This window comes from Cyprinodon variegatus, unplaced genomic scaffold (genome assembly GCF_000732505.1).
Source record: "Cyprinodon variegatus isolate N-32 unplaced genomic scaffold, C_variegatus-1.0 Scaffold432, whole genome shotgun sequence".
NCBI classification, from domain to species: Eukaryota; Metazoa; Chordata; class Actinopteri; order Cyprinodontiformes; family Cyprinodontidae; genus Cyprinodon; species Cyprinodon variegatus.
In genome coordinates this window covers 364,446-389,530 of record NW_015150885.1, presented here as the reverse complement: position 1 = coordinate 389,530, position 25,085 = coordinate 364,446, and the positions used below count along the sequence as shown (strand labels likewise).

Below are 25,085 nucleotides of genomic sequence, written 5' to 3'. Positions count from 1 at the left end.
CAGATTTTTCCAGCATTAAAGGTTTTTTTTTTTTTTTTTTTGTAAAGGTGCACATCTGCACCCAGCTGAACAAGAAGATTTAAACACTACTCAGCAAACATATACATTGTTTTTTTAGTCCTACACGCCCACCCTGGTGACGTTCCCCTGCCTTGGGGCAACAGCAGGAGTCTTGGCACGACTCTACAAGATTTGCTTCTTATAAAGGAGGAGGGAGCATCTCTGGGTCTTTGGTTCTCTAACCCAAGAGCTACTGTTACAGGGCACAGTCCGCCTGCAATCCATGCTGCCCCTCTGCTGCATCTCTCAAGCTTGCATTTTGACCTAATTTGAAGGTAGGGAACAGAAACACTGGAAAACTGAACATCTTTTAAAAAACTGAGAATATTTCCATGTTTTTTAAGGGTTCACTCTCCCCTTCTTACCACTGCAGTTTGATGTTAAAATGTATGTCTGGTCTTCTCAGGTTAATTTATTTATGATGATTTCCGACATCTGTTTTTCCTCAGGGGTCAGGATGCTGCCCCGTTTTACGTCAGTGCTGCTGTTTTCCTTGCTGTCCAGCATTTTGGCTCAAGACTCTATTGAGGAAAGGAGAACTTACAAGAAATCCAGAGCCAGGCCGGTAGCTGCAGGTATTCATGATGGACAAGGTGAGAAAGCTACTGGAAATTTAAAAAGTGCTTCTGACAACTGCTGCAGTACAACATCAGTACTATTTATCTTAGGTTTCTATTTGGGTTTCTGACCAAGACTTAGACTTAGACAAACTTTTTTTTCATTATTATGTATAACCAGAGTGTATACAAAACTAAATTTCGTTTATACAGCTTTCCGACAGTGACCGAGCAGCAGCTTAGCAGTAAAAAAGAACATTTCCATTCATAAAGTGCAGCAGTGATTAAGTGTACACAGTGTAGGAGAGACATGAAGGTTCAGAGCAGTGCTAAAATAAATCAATAAATAGATATGGTGCAAAATGCAGTAAAAATAACATTTGAAAAGGTATTTTGAAGTTTCACCAAGTAGTGCAAGTATGATGTTATCGATTTGTGACTTGATTTAGAATATGTGTCAGATTTGAAATGATTTATTTAAATTAATCTTCCAATGTCCCATCTAGGTTATAAGTTCTTACCAATAAAGCCTTATGTTTGCAGCCAGCATACTAGAGTTTCCAAACTATAATGTATTTCTCACCTAATATGTAAAAAAAGGCTACATAATCTCTCAAAGTGTCTCTTAAAGAAAAGATATTGTTTTATGTTAGTTTTTGTGTGCCATTTAGTATATTAGTTAATTTATTAAAAACTGGTTAATGTGTTAAATCTTTAATGTGGTGAACCACTGATTAATCAGCCCTTTATGATGACTCCTCTCCTTGAAGCACAAGTTGCCTTAAAAGACACTTTAGGACCTTAATTTTTTCAGTTAGATTTTATGTTTTTATTTGCATCATTGATTTTTTTTTTTTTTTTTTTATGAAGCCATTTAATAGTGAATTGATTTTCCAACTCTCCACTGTGGACATGAGTTTGGGATTGCTTAGTCTCACTCAGTCATTGTCTTTGGGTATTTCCTTTGTCGTTTCCTTTGCATACAACTGAACACTACGTTAGGAAATCTGAAATGTTCTATGCTAGAAACAAACAGCCTTCTGATCATCACATCCTTCCATGCAAAGAAAAGCCCATACACCAAGGTAATAGTTAGTGTAAAAATCCCTTTTGATCCAATTTTGGGTCACATGAAGGCACTAAAATATATATTCACTAATGGTTCAGGTTTTGAAAAGCTGGTTCTAAGAATCTAAATTAATATCTTCTTTTTTATCCCCCAAGATTAAATTAAGTTGCTAAACTAACACTAAAACCACTTCTCAAAGATTTCTATGAGGTGACTAAACTCATAATAAATGTGAGATCTTTCCTGAGTTTAGTTACCTTTCTCTATGAAGTTCTGCTTTGTTGAGTTAAAGATACATGTTAGTATTATAAATATGCTTGTCTGTCTTCACTTAAGTCAATTACATCAACAAAGATTAGATTCTAGTTTAAGTAATAAAATGTAAACCTCACCCCTGTTAATTAACAAAACCAAGTGATCTTTTAATCATTACATTAGTTTTTTGTTGTTTTTCTTAAGAATTGATCATAAATAATTTTTTAATTCTGTAAAATGCTGTTTTTGATGTTTGTAGATATAGTCTAATAAGAACGGCAAGAAATTATTTTGGTGACGAATTTTCATTCAGACAAACTGGTTTATTCTATTAAAGTGATCTAATAGTTAAGTCACTTTATAGTATTCCCATAATAAATGTGCTGCAACACTGTAGTATCTACTGCTCTGTATAATTCTTTAACTATATTAACCTTGGAACTTTGTGATTACTGTGAATTTGCAGAAACTTTAAAGATTCTAACATTTCTGGGTGTTTATTCTCCAGCCATCCTGGATGAAGACTGCGGCCTGGAGCTCTCCTTCCTGTTGGACAGTTCTGAGAGCGCAAAAGACAACCATGAGCAGGAAAAGCGTTTTGCAATGGACATGGTGGACAGACTCCAAGGTGCACGGCTGCCAACCGGCCGCAGCCTGAGTTCCAGGGTGGCCTTGCTCCAGTACAGCAGTCATGTTATCAAGGAGCAAACTCTCAGAGACTGGAGGGGATCAGAAAACTTTAAGAACCGGATCACCCCCATAGTCTACATTGGACATGGCACCTACACAACCTACGCAATCACCAACATCACCCAGATCTACCAGGAGGAATCCAGACCAGGCAGTATCAAAGTAGTGGTGTTGTTCACAGATGGTGTTTCCCATCCAAGAAACCCAGACATTTTCTCCACTGTCGCTGACGCTAAGAACCAAGGCATAAAGTTCTTCGCTCTGGGCATCACCCGGACAGCCAACGAACCAGCCAACGTGGCCAAACTCCGCCTGCTGGCAAGCTCTCCGGCCTCCCGCTTCCTCCACAATCTGCAGGATGAAGACCTAGTAGAAAAAATCTTCACTGAGTTAGTAAGTATGACCCGTTGTCTTTCAACTGACAAAACACACAAAGCAAAATGGATGTTTTAAGTTTAAACAAGCATCTCTCCAGAATGAATACATGGACGGGCATGTTAAGGTATTTGACAATGCTTAAAGAAACAAATAAAGGAATTCTGCAGCCATACCAGGATATCTATGCCAGGATTTACGCAGAGATCTACAGCTACATGTAATAAAATTCGATTTATCTGACCAAACATCACACATACAGGTTTTTTCCTTGATGAATACATGGCTTGTATAAACATGTCCCTGCTATTTTAAAGCTTTATCTCTGACAAAAAAACAAAACTCTTCTTTTGTGAACAAACCCTATACATAGATGCAATAAACAAAAGCTACCTTTATGGAAGGCAACTAACTTGACTTTTTCCCTCTCTTTTCAGACTGCTATAGCTGATGAAGGAGTAAGTACAGTTCGTATGATTAATAAAGGTTATTGACATTTTTTACAGTTTATTTAAGTCTAATAAATATTTATCAATTTTTCAAGTGTCCTTTGCCTCAGAGATGCGCCTGTGAGAAAGGAGAAAGGGGACCCAGCGGGCCTGCAGTAAGCATTCACCATTTGATGTTCCTTTGTGTCTTCTTAGTGTTGTTCATCCAAATTACATTTTTAGGGAAACATTGAAAATGGCCCTTATGTTCCTGAAAAGTCCGCATTGCACATTTTCTTTTGCTGTTCAAAATAGCTAAAAAAGGAACTTGCAAAACTAAATTGATACAGTTCCTAACCAAATGTACCTTTGCCTCCATGTCTTCAACTTCCAGTCTTAACCTTTTGTGTATTTTATTGATATTGCAAAGTTTTCTGCAACTGCAAATGTCTTTACCAGGTCTGTCTATTTATGTCTGCAAAATGGCCCAAACTCTGATTAAATTATACATCCATCTTTAAATCTTGTCATAGACTGTCAGATTAATGTCTAGACTTTGGACTTTGACTGTGTCCCTATAAGATTGGATACAGCGTTATTTAATTATGATAGACAAAAAATGGAGGAAAAAAAATAGCATGAGTTAATTCATTATTGGGGGATGGGCAATTTGCAGAGTTGCAAAAGTTCATCCTTTAAAAAAAATGTTCTGCTAAGTCTGCTAAAGTTAGAGCTATATAAACTAGTTCACTGTCTTCAATGATATGTTTTTTTTATACCTATAGATATAGCAATCTAAAACAATAATGATTTCGTAGCTCAGAGCATTTGTATTGTGGCTTTTGTAGGCATTTTTTCTGTTTGTTTCTTTGCTTGTCTCCTTACTTGCAAAAACAATGTTTTTGATTAGTATAAGTTATCTGTGAAGCTCCCATCATTTATATATGTTTCAGCTTTAGCTGTTTAAAAGCATGCAGATCCTAAAATGCTGTTAAAATTTTCACCAATTGATTTCTGCAGCCACCTTTAAGGTACTACTGCATTATTGTTCCTTATAGTTAATAATTCTGATTCTGTTGAATAAATTACAAAATCTTGCAATAGCTTCACATCTCAGCCGGCATAGTCTGCTGGTTTAGTCTTAAGGTTATAATAAATATACAATAAAGCCCTTTAAAACAACCAGAGCTGCCACAAAGGGCTGTACATATCAGGTAAAGTTAAAATTGTATAAAAACAACATAGAGATGTTAAGGATTAAAAATATATAATAAAATGAATTAATAAAAAACTATAAAACCAAATAAAAAAGAATAAAACAAAACAAAATCGCAAAAACAGAGAGTCGCATGCTGTGTTAAAAGCCAAAGAATAAAAATAGGTCTTAAGCCAAGTTTTAAAACTGAAAAAGATCTGTCTCCTCTAAGCTTCAGTTTGGATCTCGATACCTCCAAGAAAATAATCTTAAAATGAACCCTAAAATGAAAATGCAGCCAAGGAGAGCGTCCAGAATGGGAGTTATGTGCTCCCTCTTACGTCCTCCAATTAAAAGGCGTGCAGCTGTTTTTTGCACCAACTTGAGACGTGTGAGGGAGGACTAAACTAAAAGTTGTTAAAATACACGTGAGTATTAGCCGCTATCAATTGCAGCTAAAGTGAGGAAGACAGCCAATGTGTCACGTTCTGTACAATCCTAAACTATCCCTACTGTTTTTCCACTCTTATCTTTTAAGGGAAACGTCACAAATCTTTACAACAAACGAAGATAAAGGTTGAACTTCAGAGTCTTTATGTGCTCAGTTTTCATACTAATGAAAATAGCCCAGTTTTAAAACACCAGGATGAGTCTGTCTTATTTAAGGTAGAGGTCCTACTTTTTGAAAACTATATTTCTAACATTTGATTGATTTTTTTTCTTTGAGCTGGATAGCGCTTTATACTTAATTTTTACAGCAAAACATATTCCAGTATACTTCTGTATATTGTTCCATCTTTTCTACCATCAATCCAAACTAGTTTGCCTGTTTTTACAGAGGAAGAGCATCCCCATTGCATGGTGCTGCCACCACCATGTTTCACAGTTTTAAATTTATCAGGCCGGTCTTGAACCTTGTGCCACCACATTGCTTGTAGCAAAATGCAAACAAGTTTTATTGCAGCTTTCTTTTAACGATGACCCTTTACTTGCCATTCCTCCATAAAAGTCCAGGTCTCTAAATTGCACAACTAGTTGCTCTCCTGCCAGCAGAATACCAGACCTGAACTATGAACATCTGTGCTAATCTAACACATAACATGCCAACAAGGTTCAGGTCGTATTGGAACAAAATATAATCTCACAAGAAATTGCAATGTTTAAAAATTATATTTAATTAATAACTATGTTGTTTTAAAAGTCAAGGTCATTTCTAAATGAAAATTCTGGAGTAAGAAAATTAAAGATGGCTTAAAATTCTGCAAGGGCATTTCATAACACTTTTCCTGTTAAGCTTATTATCAATTACGAATTAAACTTGAAAGGTTTTGCTAACTCAATATGAAATCTGAGGATGGACCTTTGTTTTTTTCATGATTCTGTAATTACTTTTTATGCTAGTTGCACATCCTTATGCAGGAGTGTTTTAACATCTTTATCCACAGGGGACACATTAGAGAGGGACACAGAAAAGAAGATTTAAATACTGCTTTAAATACTGGGACCGCATATTTTCACTTTTAATTAAACTCAAATTCAGCCCTGCCCTTAGCAAAAAGTAGTATACTTGAAGAAAACTCTATTAAGAATACTTACGTATAAGTTTAGAATGTATACTGAACAATGTACTTTTAGTGTCTTCTAACTAAATTGGGACATTTTTAAGTTTAACAAAGTATACTTAAAGTATACTTTAGTAAACAATAAAGTAAACAATAGTATAGTTAAGTACACTTGACTATACTATTGTTAAGTATATAAATATAGTTTAGAATAAGTAAACTCTAAGTGCACTGCCTGATTTTAAGTATGAAATTAGTGCACTTTTAGTATACTTGAATAAACTACTTTTGGCTAAGGATGCCCCCTCTTAAGATTGCAACAACTCAGTTATGGCCAAGCTCTGAGGTTGACTATCCATGCTAAGTGTCCAGGTGTGCTTACCTCAGAGAAATTCTTTAAATTCTTACACCCAGACAATAGGGGCGCACATAATTGCTGTTGTTAGCTTAATTGCTACCAGGTTTTGACATCTGGTTGATAGCAACAGATGTGTACGTAGGCCAGGTGCAGCTCAGATCAGAAATCGTGACTGAATGAGATGCCTCTTGTCTCTTTGTAACTGTCCTAGAGGCCTGTCAGATGTCAGGCTGCTTTGAGCTGCAACTCTACCTGTCTAGAGTAACATTAACTTCTACTTTGTAAATCTTGCTCATGACAAGCTTATATTTATGGGTCTTGGAGGTCAATGAGTCAACTGTTAAAGTCATTTGAGCTCTTATCAACAAGGGAACAAAATGTCAAACACAGAAAATCCCCGAATTCTGACCCCGATTTTTGTTCCTCTCCTCAGGGTAAGAAAGGTCGCCCCGGTGATGACGGAGCTCCAGGGCAGAAAGGGCAAAAGGTGGGTTTCTTTGATAGACATATGAGGCGGGAAATTCCCCAACAAGCAGTGAAAATTAGCTCATGTGGAATCTGTCAAAGGGTTAATTCTAACATCACCTGATTGTTGATTATATACCTGAAATATGGAACATGTCAGGAAATTGCAAAGTATGATGCCTGTCAAATATTTGTTTTACTTGTCAGTTAAAGAGAGTGTGGATTTAGTATTCCTGGATGGATGGATTGTAAATGAAAAAAATCTTACCAGTAGAGCTTCTCACTCTTGATACATCAAAGTACTTTAGACTCCTAGTAATTTTTCATGTGTGCAGCAAAAAAAAAACATATACCCTTCTTTATATCAGTCGCTGACAGATTTTCTTTTTTTAATTTCTAACGTCTAATGGGGGAGGAGATTTGGAAAAGACAGTAGTTGGCCAACCAGACTGTATAGACAAAGTGTATCATTGTGGAAAGGAGTGCGTAGGGCCCAAATTCAAAGTTTGCCAGGACGGGACCAATAGTCATCGGAAACATGTTGGAACCAATCTGATAACTACCGATATGAAGCAAAAGCATATTTTTCAGTTAAAAAAGGCAACCTGTTCTTAAAATTGTAAAGATATATTCTTTAAAAACAGAATAAGGCCCATCTCTAATACATTGCCAGTGCAATATTGACTGCTATGGTAAAAGAGAAGCAAAGTTGCATATTGGGTAATTGTTGTGCAAGAATAAACTCCTGCTTCCTGGGCTGTGATTGGTCGGGTCCGTTTTATATTGAAGAGTCTTAATCTTCCCAGACTGACAACCTGTTTAGGAGATATACACAGCGTAATCAGTCTGTCTGGCCAGGTAAGGTAGTGGGTGTCAGTGACTCAGACTTAAACAGAACTTGACTTTCAAAACTGTCCCTTCAATAAAATAGGATTATTTTGTAGATTATCCTCAGAGATATGGAGTATTTTACAAGAGCTCAGAAAAGTGTTTGAAAGGTTGTTTCATGAATCTTAGATTCCTTAAGAGCATCACTGAAAACATGCAAATATACTAATACAATAGATCTGTTTGCAATAATACATTACATTACGTAGGAGGCTTATTCTTTTTCTTTTTCGGGACTGATATTTACATGGCTGAGAATGTTTCTCATGTCCAATCTCACTGACTTCTGAGGAATTTGGACATTGCAACACTTGAAGTTGGCCTCTGTTTCTCATTATAACAAATGCAGAATTAAGTTATTTGAAATGCAAGTTAAAGTTAAGTGACTTTTACCACATTTTGACATAGATCTTTAGTTCTGTTTCCATTTTTTTCTAGTTCAACTCATAATCTTTGTTATGTACATTTCAACAAAAGGAAATGAACTGTGGAATAAAAAGTTGAAAATCACAAATGATGCATAGCCAAATAAATACAAATAAATTCTAAAATCATAAGTAGATTTTTTTTATCAATATAGCTAACATGTTAATTTATTTATTTATTAGTTTATTTTTTCATGAGCATATTTTTTGTATTTATTTGTCCTTTATCCCCTGTCTGCCACATGTTCTCCATTAGACCACCCTGAAGTATATTTAGTTGAATTATGAAATACATAAAGATAGAAGCACTTGATTTATCCTAGCTTTGGGAGAAAAGAAAAAAAAAATATTTCAAACTCTGTATTTAGATAATGCACACTTTCCAACTCCAATGATTTTAATAGTGAATGATTTGCAAATATCATATCTCTTTAAAACCAGGGGGAAGCAGGATTAAGTGGAATACCTGGGCGAGAGGGAGCTGAGGTAAGTCATCTAAATCATGACCAAAACGGATTATTTCACTGATACCCATCATTCTGTTAATTATTTCTTATCATCATTAATATCTGCAGGGGAAGCCTGGTTACAAAGGAGATAAGGTATTCAGATCAGCAAAAGGTTTTACATTTTGTTTTCTATACATCTACACAAATCGGCAAAATTGTTGGTACGTCTCTTTCTTGAAAGAAAAGAAGAAATAACTTGCGTCTAACAAAAGTAATAATAAATAAGACATGAAAATGACCAGTTGAAAGTCAGACAATGCTTTTCAAAAACCCAAACTAATGAAACATGCCTGGACAAAAATGGTGCTACCCCTAACTTATATTTTGTTGCAGAACCTTTTGAGACAATCATTGCAATCAGATTCCTGTAACTATGGTTGAGACTTCTGCTCCTCTCAGACGTTGTTATGGTCGACACCTCATGAGCAAACTGCTCCAGTTGTCTCAGGTTTGAAGGGTGCCTTTTCCAGAAGGCATGTTTCACCCCCTTCCAAAGACACTCGATAGGATTTAGGTCAGGTCTCATAGAAGGCCACTTAGCAAGAGTTAAAGCTTTCCTCTTAGTCATTCTTGGGTGTCTTTAGCTGTGTGTTTTTGGGCCATTATCTTGTCATAAGATCCATGTCTTGCGACTGAGACCAAGCTTTTTGACACTGTGAAGTTTCACTGTATACTCCCTTCACAGTCTTGATATTTTCTTGTACCCCGCAGAAAACCCTGTGCCAGAAGACGCAACCAGCCCCAGAGCATAATATGTTACATAGTAGGGAGGATGTTCTTTTCTTGATATGCTTTATGTTTTCAGATGTAAACAATGAGCCGATGTGCCTTAGCAAAAAGTTCAAGCATTGTCTCATCTGTCAATAGGACATTCTAACATAGGCATTATGTAGTTTGGTAAATTTCACTCAGGCTTTTTTATCATTTGTTTTTAACAATGGTGTCTTCCTTGGTCACCTCCCATTTAGTCAACTTTAGCTCAAACAATGACAGATAAACTGTGTAAAACTTACACTGATGTACCTTGAGCATGAGGTTTACCTTTAATCACTTTAGAAGTTTTTCTGGGCTCTGTTGTTATCAATTATATAATCCGTCTCTTTGATTTGTCATCAGTTTTACTCTAGCTTTCCACATCTAGGGAGGTTGGTTACAGCCCCATGGATCTTAAATTTCTGAATAGAATGTGACACTGTAGTCACAGAAACATCAAGCTTGCTGATAAAACTCCTTCTTTCGCCTCCTAAGGTTCATGTTGACTGTGGTACACACAGCGTCACAAAACAGCACAGTGTCTACCTCTAGTCCTTGAAATAGGCCCAGTGACTGATTACGAGACTGTAGAAACGTGTGCTGAAAATGTGTTTCTTGATTTAACATGTCCCTTTGGTCAAATTATTTTCAGTTATTTCTAGGGATACCATAATTCTTGTCCAGGCCTTTTTTGTGAATTATTTTGCTGAAGCATGAAAAGCAATGTCTGACTTTCATTAATATTCATAGAAATTCTATTCATTAATTTTCTCGGTTTAAAACTAGTTTTTTCTTTTATTAAACAAGGGTGCCGATAATTTTTGTACATATGTGTAAAATCTGTAATTTCGACGCAGGGTGAGAGGGGTGAGTGCGGCACTCCGGGAATCAAAGGAGACAGGGTACGTTGAGACATGCTAAATAGTATACTTTGGCATTTTTTTGTCTCTATATCAGACTTTATTTTAAATGCAGTTTCTGATTGGTTTGCTTTAGGGTCCAGAAGGTTCAGTTGGAATCAGAGGACCAAGAGGTCTGCAGGTCTGTAGTACTTTAGGTGTTACTAAGTTTTTATTTCTTTACTCTTCATCATTTGTTCACATCATGAAGTTTTAAAGCACCATTTTTTTTCTCCAGGGGCTACCAGGGCCACAGGGAGATATTGGACCAGAGGGGCCTCCGGGGAACCAGGTCAGCACCTCTGTGACATATTTAACTCAGTTTATCCCACATTTCTGGTAGAAATTTGACATTTCCTTTTATGATAAGCCTGAACAAGGGACTAGAGTTGTAACACTTTGGTATTAACCCCAAAGCAAAACACTTGTGTGTTCCCCCTGTCACTATTATGACTGACTACAATCATCCTCCTGAATACAGGATTTCTTGAAGCCTGTTTCCTGCAACTAAATACATAGTAATTAGCGCTTGCAGCAATGTTTGTCTCCTGACTGTGGGCTGTATCAACAAGGGTTAACAGGAGTTTTAATTTATGACATTGAATTTCTCCACTTGTGTTTAAGGTCATAGTAGATATGTGCCTCAAAAGTAAAGGAGTTAAAACATTTTGTATGTGTTTCACATAAAAAGGTAATTGGTGATGATCTTCACCCACTATTTTCTGTATAAATAATTATGCAATTGCTACTATCAGTTTATTGAAATGTGTCAACAATAAAGAAGTTCATAGGATAGTGTTTTTTGCTATTGAGATTGTAGAACCTTTAATGTACAGTAGTAGAACCAGTCAAAGAATCCTATAAAACAGTTAAAACAAGTAAAGAGAAAATGCTGAATCAGTTTGAACCGGATTTGATGTGTAATTAGACATTTGCTTTTTCAGCATTTGGCCTCTAAATTTTTGTATTACCTATTTGTGAAATAAAAGAGCAAACTCATTTAGAAGTACTATACTGAATATGTGCAACTGCATACCTTTATGTTGTTTTTTATGTATTTTTTAATGTATTACAGGGAGAACGTGGCCTACCTGGCCCTCCAGGAATTCAGGGAGAAATTGGTATCGGACTCCCTGGTCCAAAGGTGAGCAATTCTAGAGACTTTTGAAAATATATTTTGCAATTTTATAAGCATGTGTGATAATTTATTTATCTTTTAGCTTCACATAATGCGTTTTTACTATACCTTAGGGCGATATGGGATTCCAGGGCCGCCCAGGTCCTCCTGGTCCTCATGGAGTGGGTGAACCTGGCCCACCTGTAAGATATGAAGCTAAATAAACTTTAAATCTAATCTGTATTAGATTTACCTTGTGAATTAGCTTGGTACTGTCAGGGTGATCTCTCACTTTGACTTCTTACAGGGACCTCAAGGACAGCAAGGTGTTCCAGGGGAAAAAGGGCCCCAAGGAGAAGGACTTCCTGGACCAAAGGTAATTTTAAGTGCCATATATTGTTAGAAAACAAATAGAAATAGTTGTCTTTTATTTTATTTTTTAGGGGAATGACGGAAGGTACAAGTAGTGAAAGGCACAGAAAATATTTGTCTATTCAAACTTAAGCTGAAAAAGAAAAAACAAACCAAAAGAAAAATAGATCCTACCAAGCAGAACTACTGAATAGTAAAAAAATAGGATCAGACTATAGGTAGATAGATTTTTGCATGGTATAGTGGCTCCAAGAGCTTCAGTGTTTTAAAGAAAGAGTTTTAAAAAAAACATATTTTTAGTGAGCTCATTTAAACCATGGAGAAAAGCTGTTTTTATGAACCAGAAACAAAACTGGAGATGGAAAGCTATGTGGGAAATAAAGGTTTTATAAAGACAAATAGGAAAGGTTTATTTAAAACAATAAGTGACTTTTTAACTTTTGCAAAACCATCCAGGCTCTACCTGATAAATTATATGTATCTAGTAATGTCCATAGTAAATGGTCCAGGTCCTGGAACCTGCCTAGTAAGTTTTGTAAAATGATTCAAAAATGTTGTTTTATAATGTATCCTGGTTCCAACAGGTAAATTCATAAAGTAAAGTACCTGGTATGTTCTGGGAAAGCATTTCCAGGAAAGTATTGGGAGTGTTATGTAGAAAGAATGTTATAATGTTATCGTTGTAGGTTGAATGCTAAGTGACTGTAAAATACATGTATGTATGTGGTTGTTGTTAATATTATTCTATGAAGTCAAATATCCCACCATTTGCATGTTTAATTGTCTATTTTCGATCAGTAGCCAATGAAGGCCAACAATGACTTGTTGTATAAGACCCACCAGGATTGACTAAGAACCACCCTTGGGGGTGTTAACTAGTTCTCAAAATGGTATTAAGAAAATTGGAAATCCACAAAAGACCTAGTACCAATGCCGGTCCCACTATTCACCCAAACTGGTCCTGTATTAAAGAAAAAACAACAACAAAAAAACAATTTAGGGTCCACTTTCTGCTTATTTTCCTCTTATATAGGTCTTACCTATATATTTTAGTTGAGCATCAATGACTGGAATCATAAAATTTTTAGGTGCTCAAATGCCACAAAAATAAGCACATTCAAAATCACACTTTCCCATTCCAGGATCTTGATATTATCAATTGCAGCAGCAAACAATTACCGGTAGCTCTTTTTACTTCTCTCACTCCAATGGGAATAATTTTGATCTGTTCTGCAGGGGGAGCGGGGGCTCCCAGGACCAAGGGGGCCAAGGGGACAGCAGGGTGTAGGCATCAAAGGAGACAAGGTGGGTTGTAAGTTCAATTAGCGGAGACTACACAGTCTAAAAATTGAGGGGAATCCCATAAGATCCCCCGAGCTATGGGATGTTCTACTATAACTTAAAAGTGAGGCTGAATGGTTGTTTACCACCTTAAACATCTGGTTGCTGTGGGAAAATTACAGCCAGTTGAAGCTCATTATTAATATAAACAACGTTTACAGTAACTCACATGCACAGACACGCTTGGCAGGATTAAAGTGAGGCACATTTGTTGCCTAACCAACAAATACTTGAACCAGAATGCTCTGCAGATGACAACCTTTGCATTCCCTTGTGGATTTTAAGGCACTAATTCATATCCAAAGAAAACAAGACTGTCTGTCATAGAAGGTGTTCAAAGATCTGCAGCCTGGTGACTGCACTGTTAGGCATAAGAAGCTCAACTTTAGACAGAACATATGACAGATAAATCTGAAGAAAAAGACCTTGATACACTTTGTAATTTCAAATCACAAATATATTAACACTGGTTATATAAAATGTTGTGTTCACAAGGTTTTATGTACATGCAGGCAGCTGCTGACACTGAGGTTTCAGAAACGGGTCTGTGTTGAAATCTGTTTTTTCATTCTCCAGCTTTACTTTTGCACTTTTTTTGCTGTGATTGCTGAAAGATACATTTTGATTGGTTGTTTAGAACTGTTTCATTTAAAATAGATTAGAATGGATGCTATGTGTTCATGATTGTAAGACTGAGAAATGAAAAGTGGCTAAATTAAAGGTAAAAAGGAAATTCTTGTGTTGAAATGTGCATCTGGACATCAAAAGGGGTAAAAAAAAAGGCATAGAATTAATTTTGGGAGATGAAAATGCATCTGTAAATAATCAAAGAAACAGATATAATGCATATAATTTTCAACTATTAATAATTTCCTTATTTGATGGATAAACAGGTTGTTTTTATAATATACAAATAAAATTATTTAGGATAAAATAAATCTACTAAAAAACAAAATGCAGTTAATAAATTACATTTAATATAAATAAAGGAACTAATTCATTGTTGCAGTTAAAACACTAATATCAATTTAAGCAACACTTAGCCTTTTCATTTTTCTTAACATATTATTTAGTATGTTGTTGTTCCATTTGCTGGTAGATTTTATATTCTACTGATCTCTGCCATACTTGTCATGATATAACAGCATTGTCCGTTAATGGTTAAAATGTTATTTTAAAAAAAACATAAATATTAATATTTGACTCTGGGAAATGAATCAGATCAACATCGCTGCCAAATTCTACTATAATAGGGGGAGTGTTGGCCTAGAGGTCAGAGCAGTGGGCTTGGGCCCTACAGCCTCCACTCTGGGTTCCTGAGCAAAAACCCTTAACCCCACACTGCTCCCCAGGTGCCGCACAGTGGCAGCCCACTGCTCCCCATTGGGAAGGGTTAAATGCAGAGAGTGAATTTTCCCACTTTGAAACAATAAAGGGATTTACATAACAATTTAATGAATAATGTTTTTTTTTGTGATCAGTATGTTCTTTATGCCATAGCAAAGTTTGAGTAGAGAGCTACAGACTGTTGCAGAGTTGGATTCTTCTTGCAATCATGTCAACAAAATCAAAATCTAAAACCATAAACTTTGGAACCGCAGTTTTTAGATTGACAAGTCTAACCATGTTTTATGTACCTTTTGCCAGAAATGCATAAAAGGTAAGTCATGTATTGTTGGTAAATATTGCATTGAACTTACTGTTGTATTTTATATCCAGGGTGAATTAGGGCCACTGGGTCTTCCCGGTCCAGCTGGGCCAACTGGGGTGGGAATTCAGGGAGAAAAGGTAATCTTAATGCAATTTGATTAAATGTAGATAAAAATACTTCAGTCCCAAAAGAAACACAACAAATCATGACAATTAATGTTTTAAAGGGGTCTTAAATCAATATGTATGTGCAGGGAGTGGAGGGACCAAGAGGTCCACCAGGAGTCAGGGGAGTCCCAGGAGAAGGATTACCTGGACCTAAGGTTTGTTCAAAGGGTAACTGGCTTTGTACAAAATAATACTGAATAAAATTGAATTCATTTTATATTGAAGATACTCCACATTGTGCCGCTGTAAAATGTAAAAACAGCCATAATTTATAATGTTTACAGGTAAGGTAAGCAGTACTTGTATTATTTAGCCTGAATATTTGCTGCCTTATTTACCTTCTACACAACATGATAAAAAAAAATGCTTTAGCAAAGTATTGTCTCAGTCAGTTTCAGTATATGCGGAAAACTCACTTTAAAGCAACCTAATCTAGCTTCAAGTGCAGGAAAACAGCAGACTACATCGTTATAAGAAAATTATTGACACTGCAGATTTGCATTCTCATGTTGAGTGACAACAAAAAAAAAGTTTTTTGCCAACAACATCTTCTGCAGGACATCCCTATGTTCAGAAATGGGTACATTGCTATAAAAACATATTTGCCTACATAAAAATGTCTTAAGTTTTCTTCTCTCTTTTGTCAGAATTAACTGTTACAGATCAATTGTTAATTCCAACAGTTGTTTCGAAATTATCTTGTCATCTATTGAACTATAACAGATAGTTTTTGAAACGCTGTGTTCTGCTTTACCAACCACAACCTGACTTGTAGAACTGGTCAAAATCATAGAAGGGCCTAAAAGATTTCAAAAACCCACATCATTGAAATACCTGGAGAACTTCAAGAATAAATGAGAAGGAACTGGAATCTATTCGTCTGGCTAAAGCAACAAATCAATTTACTCAAATACAGCAACTATAACATTTATTCATGCCAGCTCTTGGCCAATAGTTTATTGGCATTGCAGCTAATAGTAAATAAAGTAAGAATGGATATTAGGAGTTGAGTTAAGGACAAGGACAACCAGAATCATGGCCTGCTTTAAAAATCCACACAGTGCATTAAATAGAGCTTGTTTTTTAGGGTGACCAAGGCTTACCAGGAGAACATGGAGCTCCTGGAGAAAGGGGCATCGGTGAACCTGGCCCAAAGGTAGGGCAAGTTTTTTCTAGTGACTACGGTTTTCATTAGCGTGACAGGTCTGCTAGGTCTGTATCTGCCTGAAATTCAGGGAGAACCTGGAGCTTCAGGACTAAGCGGTGTGCCTGGTCTTCCAGGAGAAGATGGCGCTCCAGGCCAGAAGGTAAAATACCATATGTCGTGCAGTGGTAGACCATAACCCTTGTTGCTTGCTAATTTAGAATGAAATTGCATCGTGAGTTTATTGTTTACTTATTCAAGGGGGAGCCTGGCTTACCTGGCTCCAGAGGTCCTGAGGGAGCACAAGGAATTGGAATTCAAGGAGAGAAGGTAGGGTTGAGTGATTTACTCATAAACAGAAGCATAAACTTTTCCCTCGGATCATGTCTGGTGTTCTCGGTCTTAGGGTGACCAGGGTCTGAGAGGGATCCGTGGACTGCATGGTCCCCCTGGGATTCCAGGACCTTCTGGGCCAAAGGTAAGGGAAGATATAATTTTGTTGTGCGTCATTTCACAAACCTCTGAGTATCACAGATTTACTTTTGGTGAAGATTTATACAACACTAGCCAAGCAGAGCCAAAAATCTCATCTTTAATTACATCTTGGCACTAGAGATGTTTCTTTACTCATGCATTAATAAATCAAAAGTCTGCTGCCAATTGTCTTCTTTCAGGGAGAACGTGGAATTCCAGGTCCGCAGGGCATGTCAGGGCAGCCAGGACGGTCCATATCAGGTCCAAAGGTAAAAGAAGGATGGATCTTGGAAACAAACAGCTAAACTGTCAAATAAAACCTCATGCCAAAGATGAAATAAGAATAAAATGCTGGGATACGATTTTAGTGTAGTAATTCTGCTTCATCATGTTCAGGGTGAAGTTGGTCCCGCTGGTCCTCCTGGTCCTATTGGTGAAACAGGTCTTGGTCTACCTGGACCAAAAGTAAATGTCATCACATAAGCTTATAAACATTAATATTTTTTAACATATCTATCTAGAAAACTGCACTGTCAATTTTCATTTGTAATTTCTTTGCATTTTTTTTTTTTTTTTTAAACTTAGGGTGACCGAGGTCTTACAGGTTTACCAGGTCCAATTGGTCCAAAGGGTGAAGGCTTTCCTGGCCCTGTGGTATCGTAATTCAAGAAATCAAACCATGTACATCCTACAAAACATCCTCTTAAAACAAAACTCTGAGAAGCACTTTCTTTTATTGTGCCCAGGGTCCTCCAGGAATGCCAGGGTTACCAGGGGAGCCTGGGCAAGAGGGAGTGGGAATTCCTGGTCCAAAGGTTTGTCTTTACGAGCTTTACGATTGGGAAACGTCTTGTCTTAGTTTGTTTCTTACCCCTAATGATAATGCTCTCTGTTTTAGGGTGATATTGGCTTTAGAGGACTGCCAGGTTTACCCGGACCACCAGGCGAGGGCTTACTGGGCCCGCCAGTAAGAAAAATATCATAAAAAACATCAAAATTAATGATAAATAAGGGTGGATGGTATATTGAAGGCTTTACATCAGTTTATAAAGTTAAAACATATATATTTTTTGTTGACAAGAAGAAGTGCTTTTTAAAGCAGATTTATTGCAGAAACCATACCTAGTAAAGTGAGAAATAATAAAGAAAAAAATACATTTGATTACCAGAGTAGACCATATGCTTGCTTTGAAAGGCTCATCTGGAACCCTCCAAACACTCCCCTTGTCATTGTGGACGAATGTTTTCCAGAAGGTTTTAGGCTTACTTTGCCAACTGTAATTCTCCAACAAACTTGAGGGTTTCAGTTTTTGACTTTCCTTATTAGTCAACTACATTTAAGTTGGTGAGAAAGTAAGACTTGCTTCATAATAAGCAGGCATGCTGGTGTTCCAGGAGTTTCCATTTATTGGTTGAGCTTTGGTGGTTTCTGGATTGTATTTACAGATTTCCTTTAATCAGATGGTCACACTTTGGGTTGGACTGTTAATATCGTGACTTACCTGTTTGTTTCAAAAGAACATTGTTTAGCAAAATTATATTTGAGCCGATTTAAAGAGAAAATTTGTATGTTTTTACTTAAAAATATCTTTAAAAAAGCATTTTTATTTGACCCTTTATGGCTAAAACATTGTTTGATGAACAGACTGACACCTCAGTAGTTAAGTGCTGATGCATCTAAAATCCTATTACCTATTTTCCGGAATGTGCATTGGGTGAAAAGTTTTTTTTTTCAAATCTAAACTATGGAAATGGAAGTAATTTAACAGGGTTAAGAGAGCTTGACAAAGAAAAAAAATGTTTGTTGTTCAAGTTGTTTTTCCTTAAAAAAAAAAAAAAATTCGAAGTTAACCAGAGACTGAACGGAGATAAGATCTTTAACCTTTGTTGGGATTTTCATAACACTAAGTCATAAACTTGACCTTTTCTTAACATTAGGGCAATACTGGAAGGCCAGGGCCGCCTGGTCCAGTTGGACCTCCTGGAGTAGGCATTCAAGGGCCAAAGGTAAATCAGATTTAACTTAATGCAACATAACATGAACAGATTTTATTGTTGATTTTTCTATGTCCTAAATACTTTTATTATAGGGGTTTGCAAGCATGAGTGTCTTTATGTAAATTAATCTAATATAAAATCTAATCTCAGGGCGAGCCAGGATCTCAAGGAATGACTGGACCTAGAGGGCCGCAAGGAGAGGGCTTTCCTGGACCTAAGGTAAGCATTTTTATTTTAGCATTAAAACAGTCTCTACCAGGTTTATATTGCCTTTTAATGGAAAATGTTGTTTTGTTTGGGGCAGGGGGACCGCGGTTCACAGGGTGAAAGGGGCATGAAAGGCACCAAAGGAGACATGGGTGATACCGGGGTTCCTGGAGAAATGGTAAAATCTTCAAGAAATAAAAATAAATAAGACCAAGAAGAAATAATAAAAAATAAAACAGGTATTTTTACCCTATTGAACCAAAACACTGATTGTTTAACCTAACCCTTTTTTATAACAGGGTAGATCAGGAGCCAAGGGTGAACCAGGACTTACAGTAAGTTAAATGCAACAAGCAAATACTTTTATAAAAAAAATATATGTACTCAACTAATAGAAGTTTCTTTGAATTTATAGAGAGAAGACGTAATTAGGCTGATCAAAGAAATATGCGGTGAGAAAGCCACCCAAATATCATTTTGTCATGTTCTGTAAAAAATGTAACTGTAAAATAAATTACACCCTCTCTTTTCTAAGGTTTCAAAATATATATATGAGCTGGCCTGTAACAGTTTTTATTTTTACAGAATCACAAAGAACAGATTATACTGTTGTAAATATTTATTAAGTGTATGAATATTTAGAAATAAGTTCTTTCTTTTCTATGACTGTCAGCACAGTATGATATAAACATTGTTTTCGAAGCTGATGCAAACAGATGTCCAAAAGATAAAAACATTAAACTATTCCTTCTCTATTTATATTTCGCCTTTACCCTCTTAGTGTTCATAATCTACAGTTTAGAAAGCTTTCTGAAGATTTTCATAAACTTTCTTTAGACTTTAGGACTTTTTCGTGAATATTTTATCCAATCTTTCTTCCTCAGTTTGACAGCATATTGTGCTGTTTGTATTTGAAACATGAGTAAACAAGTGCTGTCCAAAAAAAGAACTGTAAGACTTTAAGATTTGACCTCCTGCAAACAAACCATGTCTTTCCAAAAAAATTAAAATCAATTCACTGGACTTGGTTTCCAAGTTTGAAGACGTTTCGCTTTTCATCCAGGAAGCTTTTTCAATTCAAAATGTCAGGAATAGCGTTGAGTTCGAGAGGTTTTATACAGTAGCCTTGTTTTTGTTTTGAAAACATGCAAATTGGAAGAGATCCGGGCATCCACCCAGGGACCGGCCCACGGGCAATGCCTGGTATCATAGATTACCAGTCCGCGCCTGTTTAAAGATATAATGGAGGATGTTTATTTTTCAAGTAGATCATCAAAGTAAGTGGTCCTCCTTAATGTCAATCATTCTGGTGATATGTTTACATAAGGCCGTCCTACATGCTCGTCCCCATTTTCACTTTCCGGTGGTGAGTCTGACATAGTGGAAAAATTGCAAATCTTCTTTTGGAAAGTAAGCTTGTATGAATGATGAAAAAAGCAACTTTTAAACAGAGCATGCACGCGGAAAAAAGGCTCGTGCACGGTCTCTGCACGCGTTTAATAGGCGTTTCCTCTCACGAGCAACAAGAGAGGTGCAGATTATCACACACATTAAGTAAAATCATCAAGAAGACACAAACAAATGATAAAATACAGACAAGACAGAATAAACTGAAAAATTCTTGCTGCTGCCAGTTCAGGAGCTCCAGATTGTTAGTCGCTTTACTATGTCTTTAAAACTTTTTTGCTTAGAGCATCTTTTTCATTATTTGTACTGTCCTATCTTTAACATTCTGGTTTTTTTTCATCAAGAAACTACTTTGAGCAGACTCAGTGCAAGAGCATTCAAGTTAAAATAATTTGCATTTCCTACTTTTCAGGATGTGGCATCAAGTGCAAAGAAAGACCAATGGAGCTTGTGTTTGTCATCGACAGCTCAGAGAGTGTCGGTCCTGAGAACTTTGAGATCATCAAAGACTTTGTCATCAGGTTGGTGGACAGAACCACAGTTGGACGCAATGCCACCAGGATCGGACTGGTTCTCTACAGTCTGGATGTTAACTTAGAATTCAACCTGGCACGTTTTTTGACCAAGGAGGACGTAAAGGAAGCAATACGGAAAATGACATACATGGGAGAAGGCACCTACACAGGTACTGCTATAAGGAAGGCAACTCAGGAGGCCTTCTTCAGCTCCCGGTTTGGAGTTCAAAAAGTTGCCATTGTCATCACTGACGGTCAGACAGACAGCCGAGAACCTGTCAAGCTTGATATAGCAGTGCGGGAGGCTCATGCAGCAAACATAGAGATGTATGCTCTAGGAATCGTTAATTCCTCTGATCCCACACAGGCTGAGTTCCTGCGAGAACTTAACCTCATAGCTTCTGACCCAGACAGTGAGCACATGTACCTTATTGATGACTTCAATACTCTCCCAGGTGATGAACTGAGTCAAATAAGAGTACTTTTCCAATCTGAGAATTGTAACAAAGAATTGAAGTTAACATATTTCTTCATGTCATTTTTCAGCAATGGAGTCTAAACTTGTGAGCAAGTTCTGTGAAGATGAAAATGGTGCCCTCATTTATAATCACATCCCAAATGGACAATGGAACAGCATCAACGGACTTGGTCTTAATAGGATCAATGGAAGGTATGTTAATGGATACAATAGCTTTGAAAGTAATGGTTTTGACAACACTGGAAATGGGAAAAAGCATGAAGGGGAAAATGAAAACCAGAGAGAAACCAACAAAAGAGCCCGGGGTGATGCATTCACACTACCCATCAATTCCGATCCCCTTCCTTTACAGGTAATACTTGAAAACTCCTTTGTATGTTTTACTTACAGCATTTTGTTAATATTTAATCATGTCATAATTTGAATTTCTAGGTAGTAGAAGAGGATGAGGATGGAGAAGATTTAGAACTGAGGTCCAGTGTGCAGACTGGTAGTAGCACGCCAGCGATCAATGAAACTACATCATCAGTTGTAAGAGACAGTTCGTCCCCCAGGGATGAAGGGTTTTCCTCATCAACAATATCTGAATTACCAGGAACTTTATCATCTTGGTCAAGACAACAAACATCTTCATACACCAACCAGTCGCAGCCTGTAATGAGTCAAGAATTACCTAAAGGTGAGCTCTTCAATTCTACTCAAAAATCTCATACATAGAAAAGCAAAAATATAAAATAGAATCCATATAAACTTACTTAAATATGTATACATGTCTGGAGTTGGAGTTCTGAGTATCCTGCAGGAGGCTTATGGGTTCCAATTATTTATCTTAATTTTGGTGCATTCTGCTCTCAGTACTGGAGTATAAAGCTTTCAATCCAAAATGGTCAGACAACCTAGCTATGCATCTAGCATTGCATCTAGACAGCAGCTTTATCCTAAAGGAATATAATCTGCAACAGATTCACTTTAAGTTTTATATTAAAATTCTACATTTCAAGTATATAAAACTAAGTACAATTTACACTCATGCCAGAGGGGTTCAAAACTCATATGTACGTAGCAAATAAATACACTTCTTTGTGGTTATTTAATTACTGTATTCCATATGTTTTAAAGAGCTGCAGAAACTGTGTTTGATGTTTTTGGTTTGAGCTGCTTCATTATGTGCTTTATTAAGAATAGCATAACCCTTTATTTTGGTAGTAGTGCATCTAGGTTTTATTTTAAATTTGTTGATTAAAAATAAATCTAAGTAAGTTTAAATTGGCAGGCAAATCTTTTGAAAACTCCATGTCTTCCTCAGAGGTTCCCGCTCCTGATCCACGCTGTAGTCTCATTTTGGACCAAGGAACCTGCAGGAACTACGTAATCTGCTGGTATTACGACAAACAGGCCAACTCCTGTGCACAGTTCTGGTACGGAGGCTGTGGTGGGAATGAAAACCGCTATGAAACTGAAGATGAATGCAAGACAGCTTGTGTTCTTTTAAGAACAGGTATGTCTTTTCAGTAGTTCTACAACCAAACAGGAATTTTATTTTTTCTTTCTAGTTCAAACACAATTTTTTTTTCTGTTTCAGCTGGATGAGAAGACAAATCGGAAAATGGGTTTGATTATTCAAGAGTCTCAACATTTGTAGTTCACTCACCTGTGTTCAGCAGTTTTCTTGCACTTTTCTAACATTCCTGTCCCCAGATACAGAGAAGTTGCTCAATATGAAATATTTTTTCAGAAGTTGCTGGTTTTGCTGAAAATGGATCCCCTTATCTGTTTGAAAAACTGACTTTATTACCTTGGGACTTGCACTGATATTGCTTTAAAAATCCAGGTTGAATTTTTAATGTAGGATTTAGTTGTCATGAATGTAAATACACAACAACAGAAAATGCAGCTTCAGTCATTTCTCCAACTATGCATTTAGCATAATCACATAGCAGACAGTGAGCTATTTCATAGTGTAATATATAGTTTACTACATATCTGTTTTGTTCTTTATTCAATTGTGTCTTGTTTGTAGTCATTGTAGGCAGCTGTAATAATCAAATGCTGATATTAGAGTACAATAATCTGCAACCTTCTGGTTAATGAAGATCAAAGCAGACTTTTTAAAACATGTTTTTAATATAAACAGATATTATCTGTGATGTTTTAAACTAATAAATTTTAAAATGACAGAGGATTTAATACATGTTTTATAAATGGCAGTTGTGAATAAACTCATCATCTGTGAATTATTTGTGTTTTGGTTTTTGGGTATTTATCCTTGTAATCTAACTACTGTATGTTGACAGACAGACAGACAGACAGACAGTCTGACAGAAAACAAATTTTGAAGTAGTATTGGCACCCTCTAGAGAATGTTTGCACACTACTTAAGATTCATACCCAAAATGTTCATTTTTATAGTCTGCATAACACATTTCTTCTGTTTTATCTTATGGAAGCCTATAAGTGTCACTTTTAAGTAAAATATGCCCCACTGTAATATCGTACATTAGTACATAAGTCTTATTTAGGAGATATAAATTCATAATTATGAGACATAGGCCTCATTCTATATAAACATACATTTTTCTGTCCATAGGGTTTAAAGAAATATTACCTATGGGAAAAAAAATTATTTTATTTTTTGGATTTAATCCTAAAATACATATATGTATTGAATACTTTATTGTAACTGCTTAAGTTAAAACAGGTCATGATGGATCTTTAAAATATTTTTGATTGTTGAAACAAATACACGGCAATGCAAAGAAATAAATGAACACACACTTCACACTTTTAACACACTTTAATAGATTAGTTAAGAAACATTCCCCTGATTACGTACAACTGTCAAAATGTGATTACATGTGCTGAAAAGATTAAGAGAAAAAGTTTTATAAACATCTTAGATGTTGTGGTAATTGGTTCATGTGGCCTTTAATTATGTAAAAAAATATATATAAAAAAGAAATCTGAGCTTTCCTTTATGTGTGTTAATAATGTCAATGTTAATAATTTGAATGAATGCAAAAATGAACTCAAGTTTAAATGTTAGAAAAAGAAAAAACATCAAGAAATTTTGCCATCCCAAAAGTGGGATTATCTATAGAATTAACCATAAAGCCATGTTTATAAGATATAGTCACAATTATGAGGTAAAAAGTAATGCTTATAAGATAACTAACCACAATTGTGAGATATAAAGTAATAAGTGTGAGACATGCATTTAACAAATACATGATGTACAAGCAAAATTATTTGATACACATTCATTTCGCATCCAATTTGCTTATTTCTATAGGAATTAATCTACTTTAATAGCAGATTATTTGATATACTTTTTTTTGTTTGTTTTAGGATTTCATTTCCTTCTCACCTTTTTGTGTCCATGAATTTTGTACACAAACAGAATTTATTAAACATCTATTCAATTAGTGAAAATAGGCAAACTTGCAATGTTGTCCTTCTTATCACCTTAGATGGGGCCTGGCTTGAAAATTACCCCAATTGCAAACTAACAAGTTACTCTTTTAAAGATGGACACCATATAGGGCAAAGAAGAACTCATGTTAAAAGCATGAACAACACAGATGGGACAGTATCTACATTAGATGATCTCGTTAAAAGCTTAGAGCTAACTGAACTCCAAGCAAGTTAAATTCAGCTCCTCTATTTGTGTCTATCTTAGTCTAACTAGATCAAATTACAATAACACTGTGTTAAACAGGTAATACTATG

The 25,085-nt window shown here is 36.1% G+C and overlaps 1 protein-coding gene across 1 annotated transcript; it reads left to right on the top strand.

The window, feature by feature from the left end:
- The first annotated feature begins 183 nt into the window (after window positions 1–183).
- LOC107093562 (collagen alpha-1(XXVIII) chain-like) lies at window positions 184–23,585 on the top strand. The gene is made up of 36 exons (XM_015388699.1): window positions 184–335; window positions 510–653; window positions 2,450–3,024; window positions 3,444–3,464; window positions 3,551–3,610; window positions 6,983–7,036; window positions 8,769–8,813; window positions 8,903–8,929; window positions 10,447–10,491; window positions 10,586–10,630; window positions 10,727–10,780; window positions 11,564–11,632; window positions 11,740–11,808; window positions 11,913–11,981; window positions 13,214–13,282; window positions 15,038–15,106; window positions 15,223–15,291; window positions 16,224–16,292; window positions 16,372–16,443; window positions 16,542–16,610; window positions 16,687–16,758; window positions 16,955–17,023; window positions 17,151–17,219; window positions 17,340–17,408; window positions 17,501–17,569; window positions 17,653–17,721; window positions 18,693–18,761; window positions 18,903–18,971; window positions 19,057–19,137; window positions 19,259–19,294; window positions 19,375–19,411; window positions 20,779–21,336; window positions 21,428–21,711; window positions 21,792–22,038; window positions 22,666–22,857; window positions 22,942–23,585. Exons 2-36 carry the CDS (start codon window positions 518–520, stop codon window positions 22,947–22,949), a joined length of 3,684 nt encoding a protein of 1,227 aa, XP_015244185.1. The 5' UTR covers window positions 184–335; window positions 510–517; the 3' UTR covers window positions 22,950–23,585.
- Window positions 23,586–25,085: the final 1,500 nt, after the last annotated feature.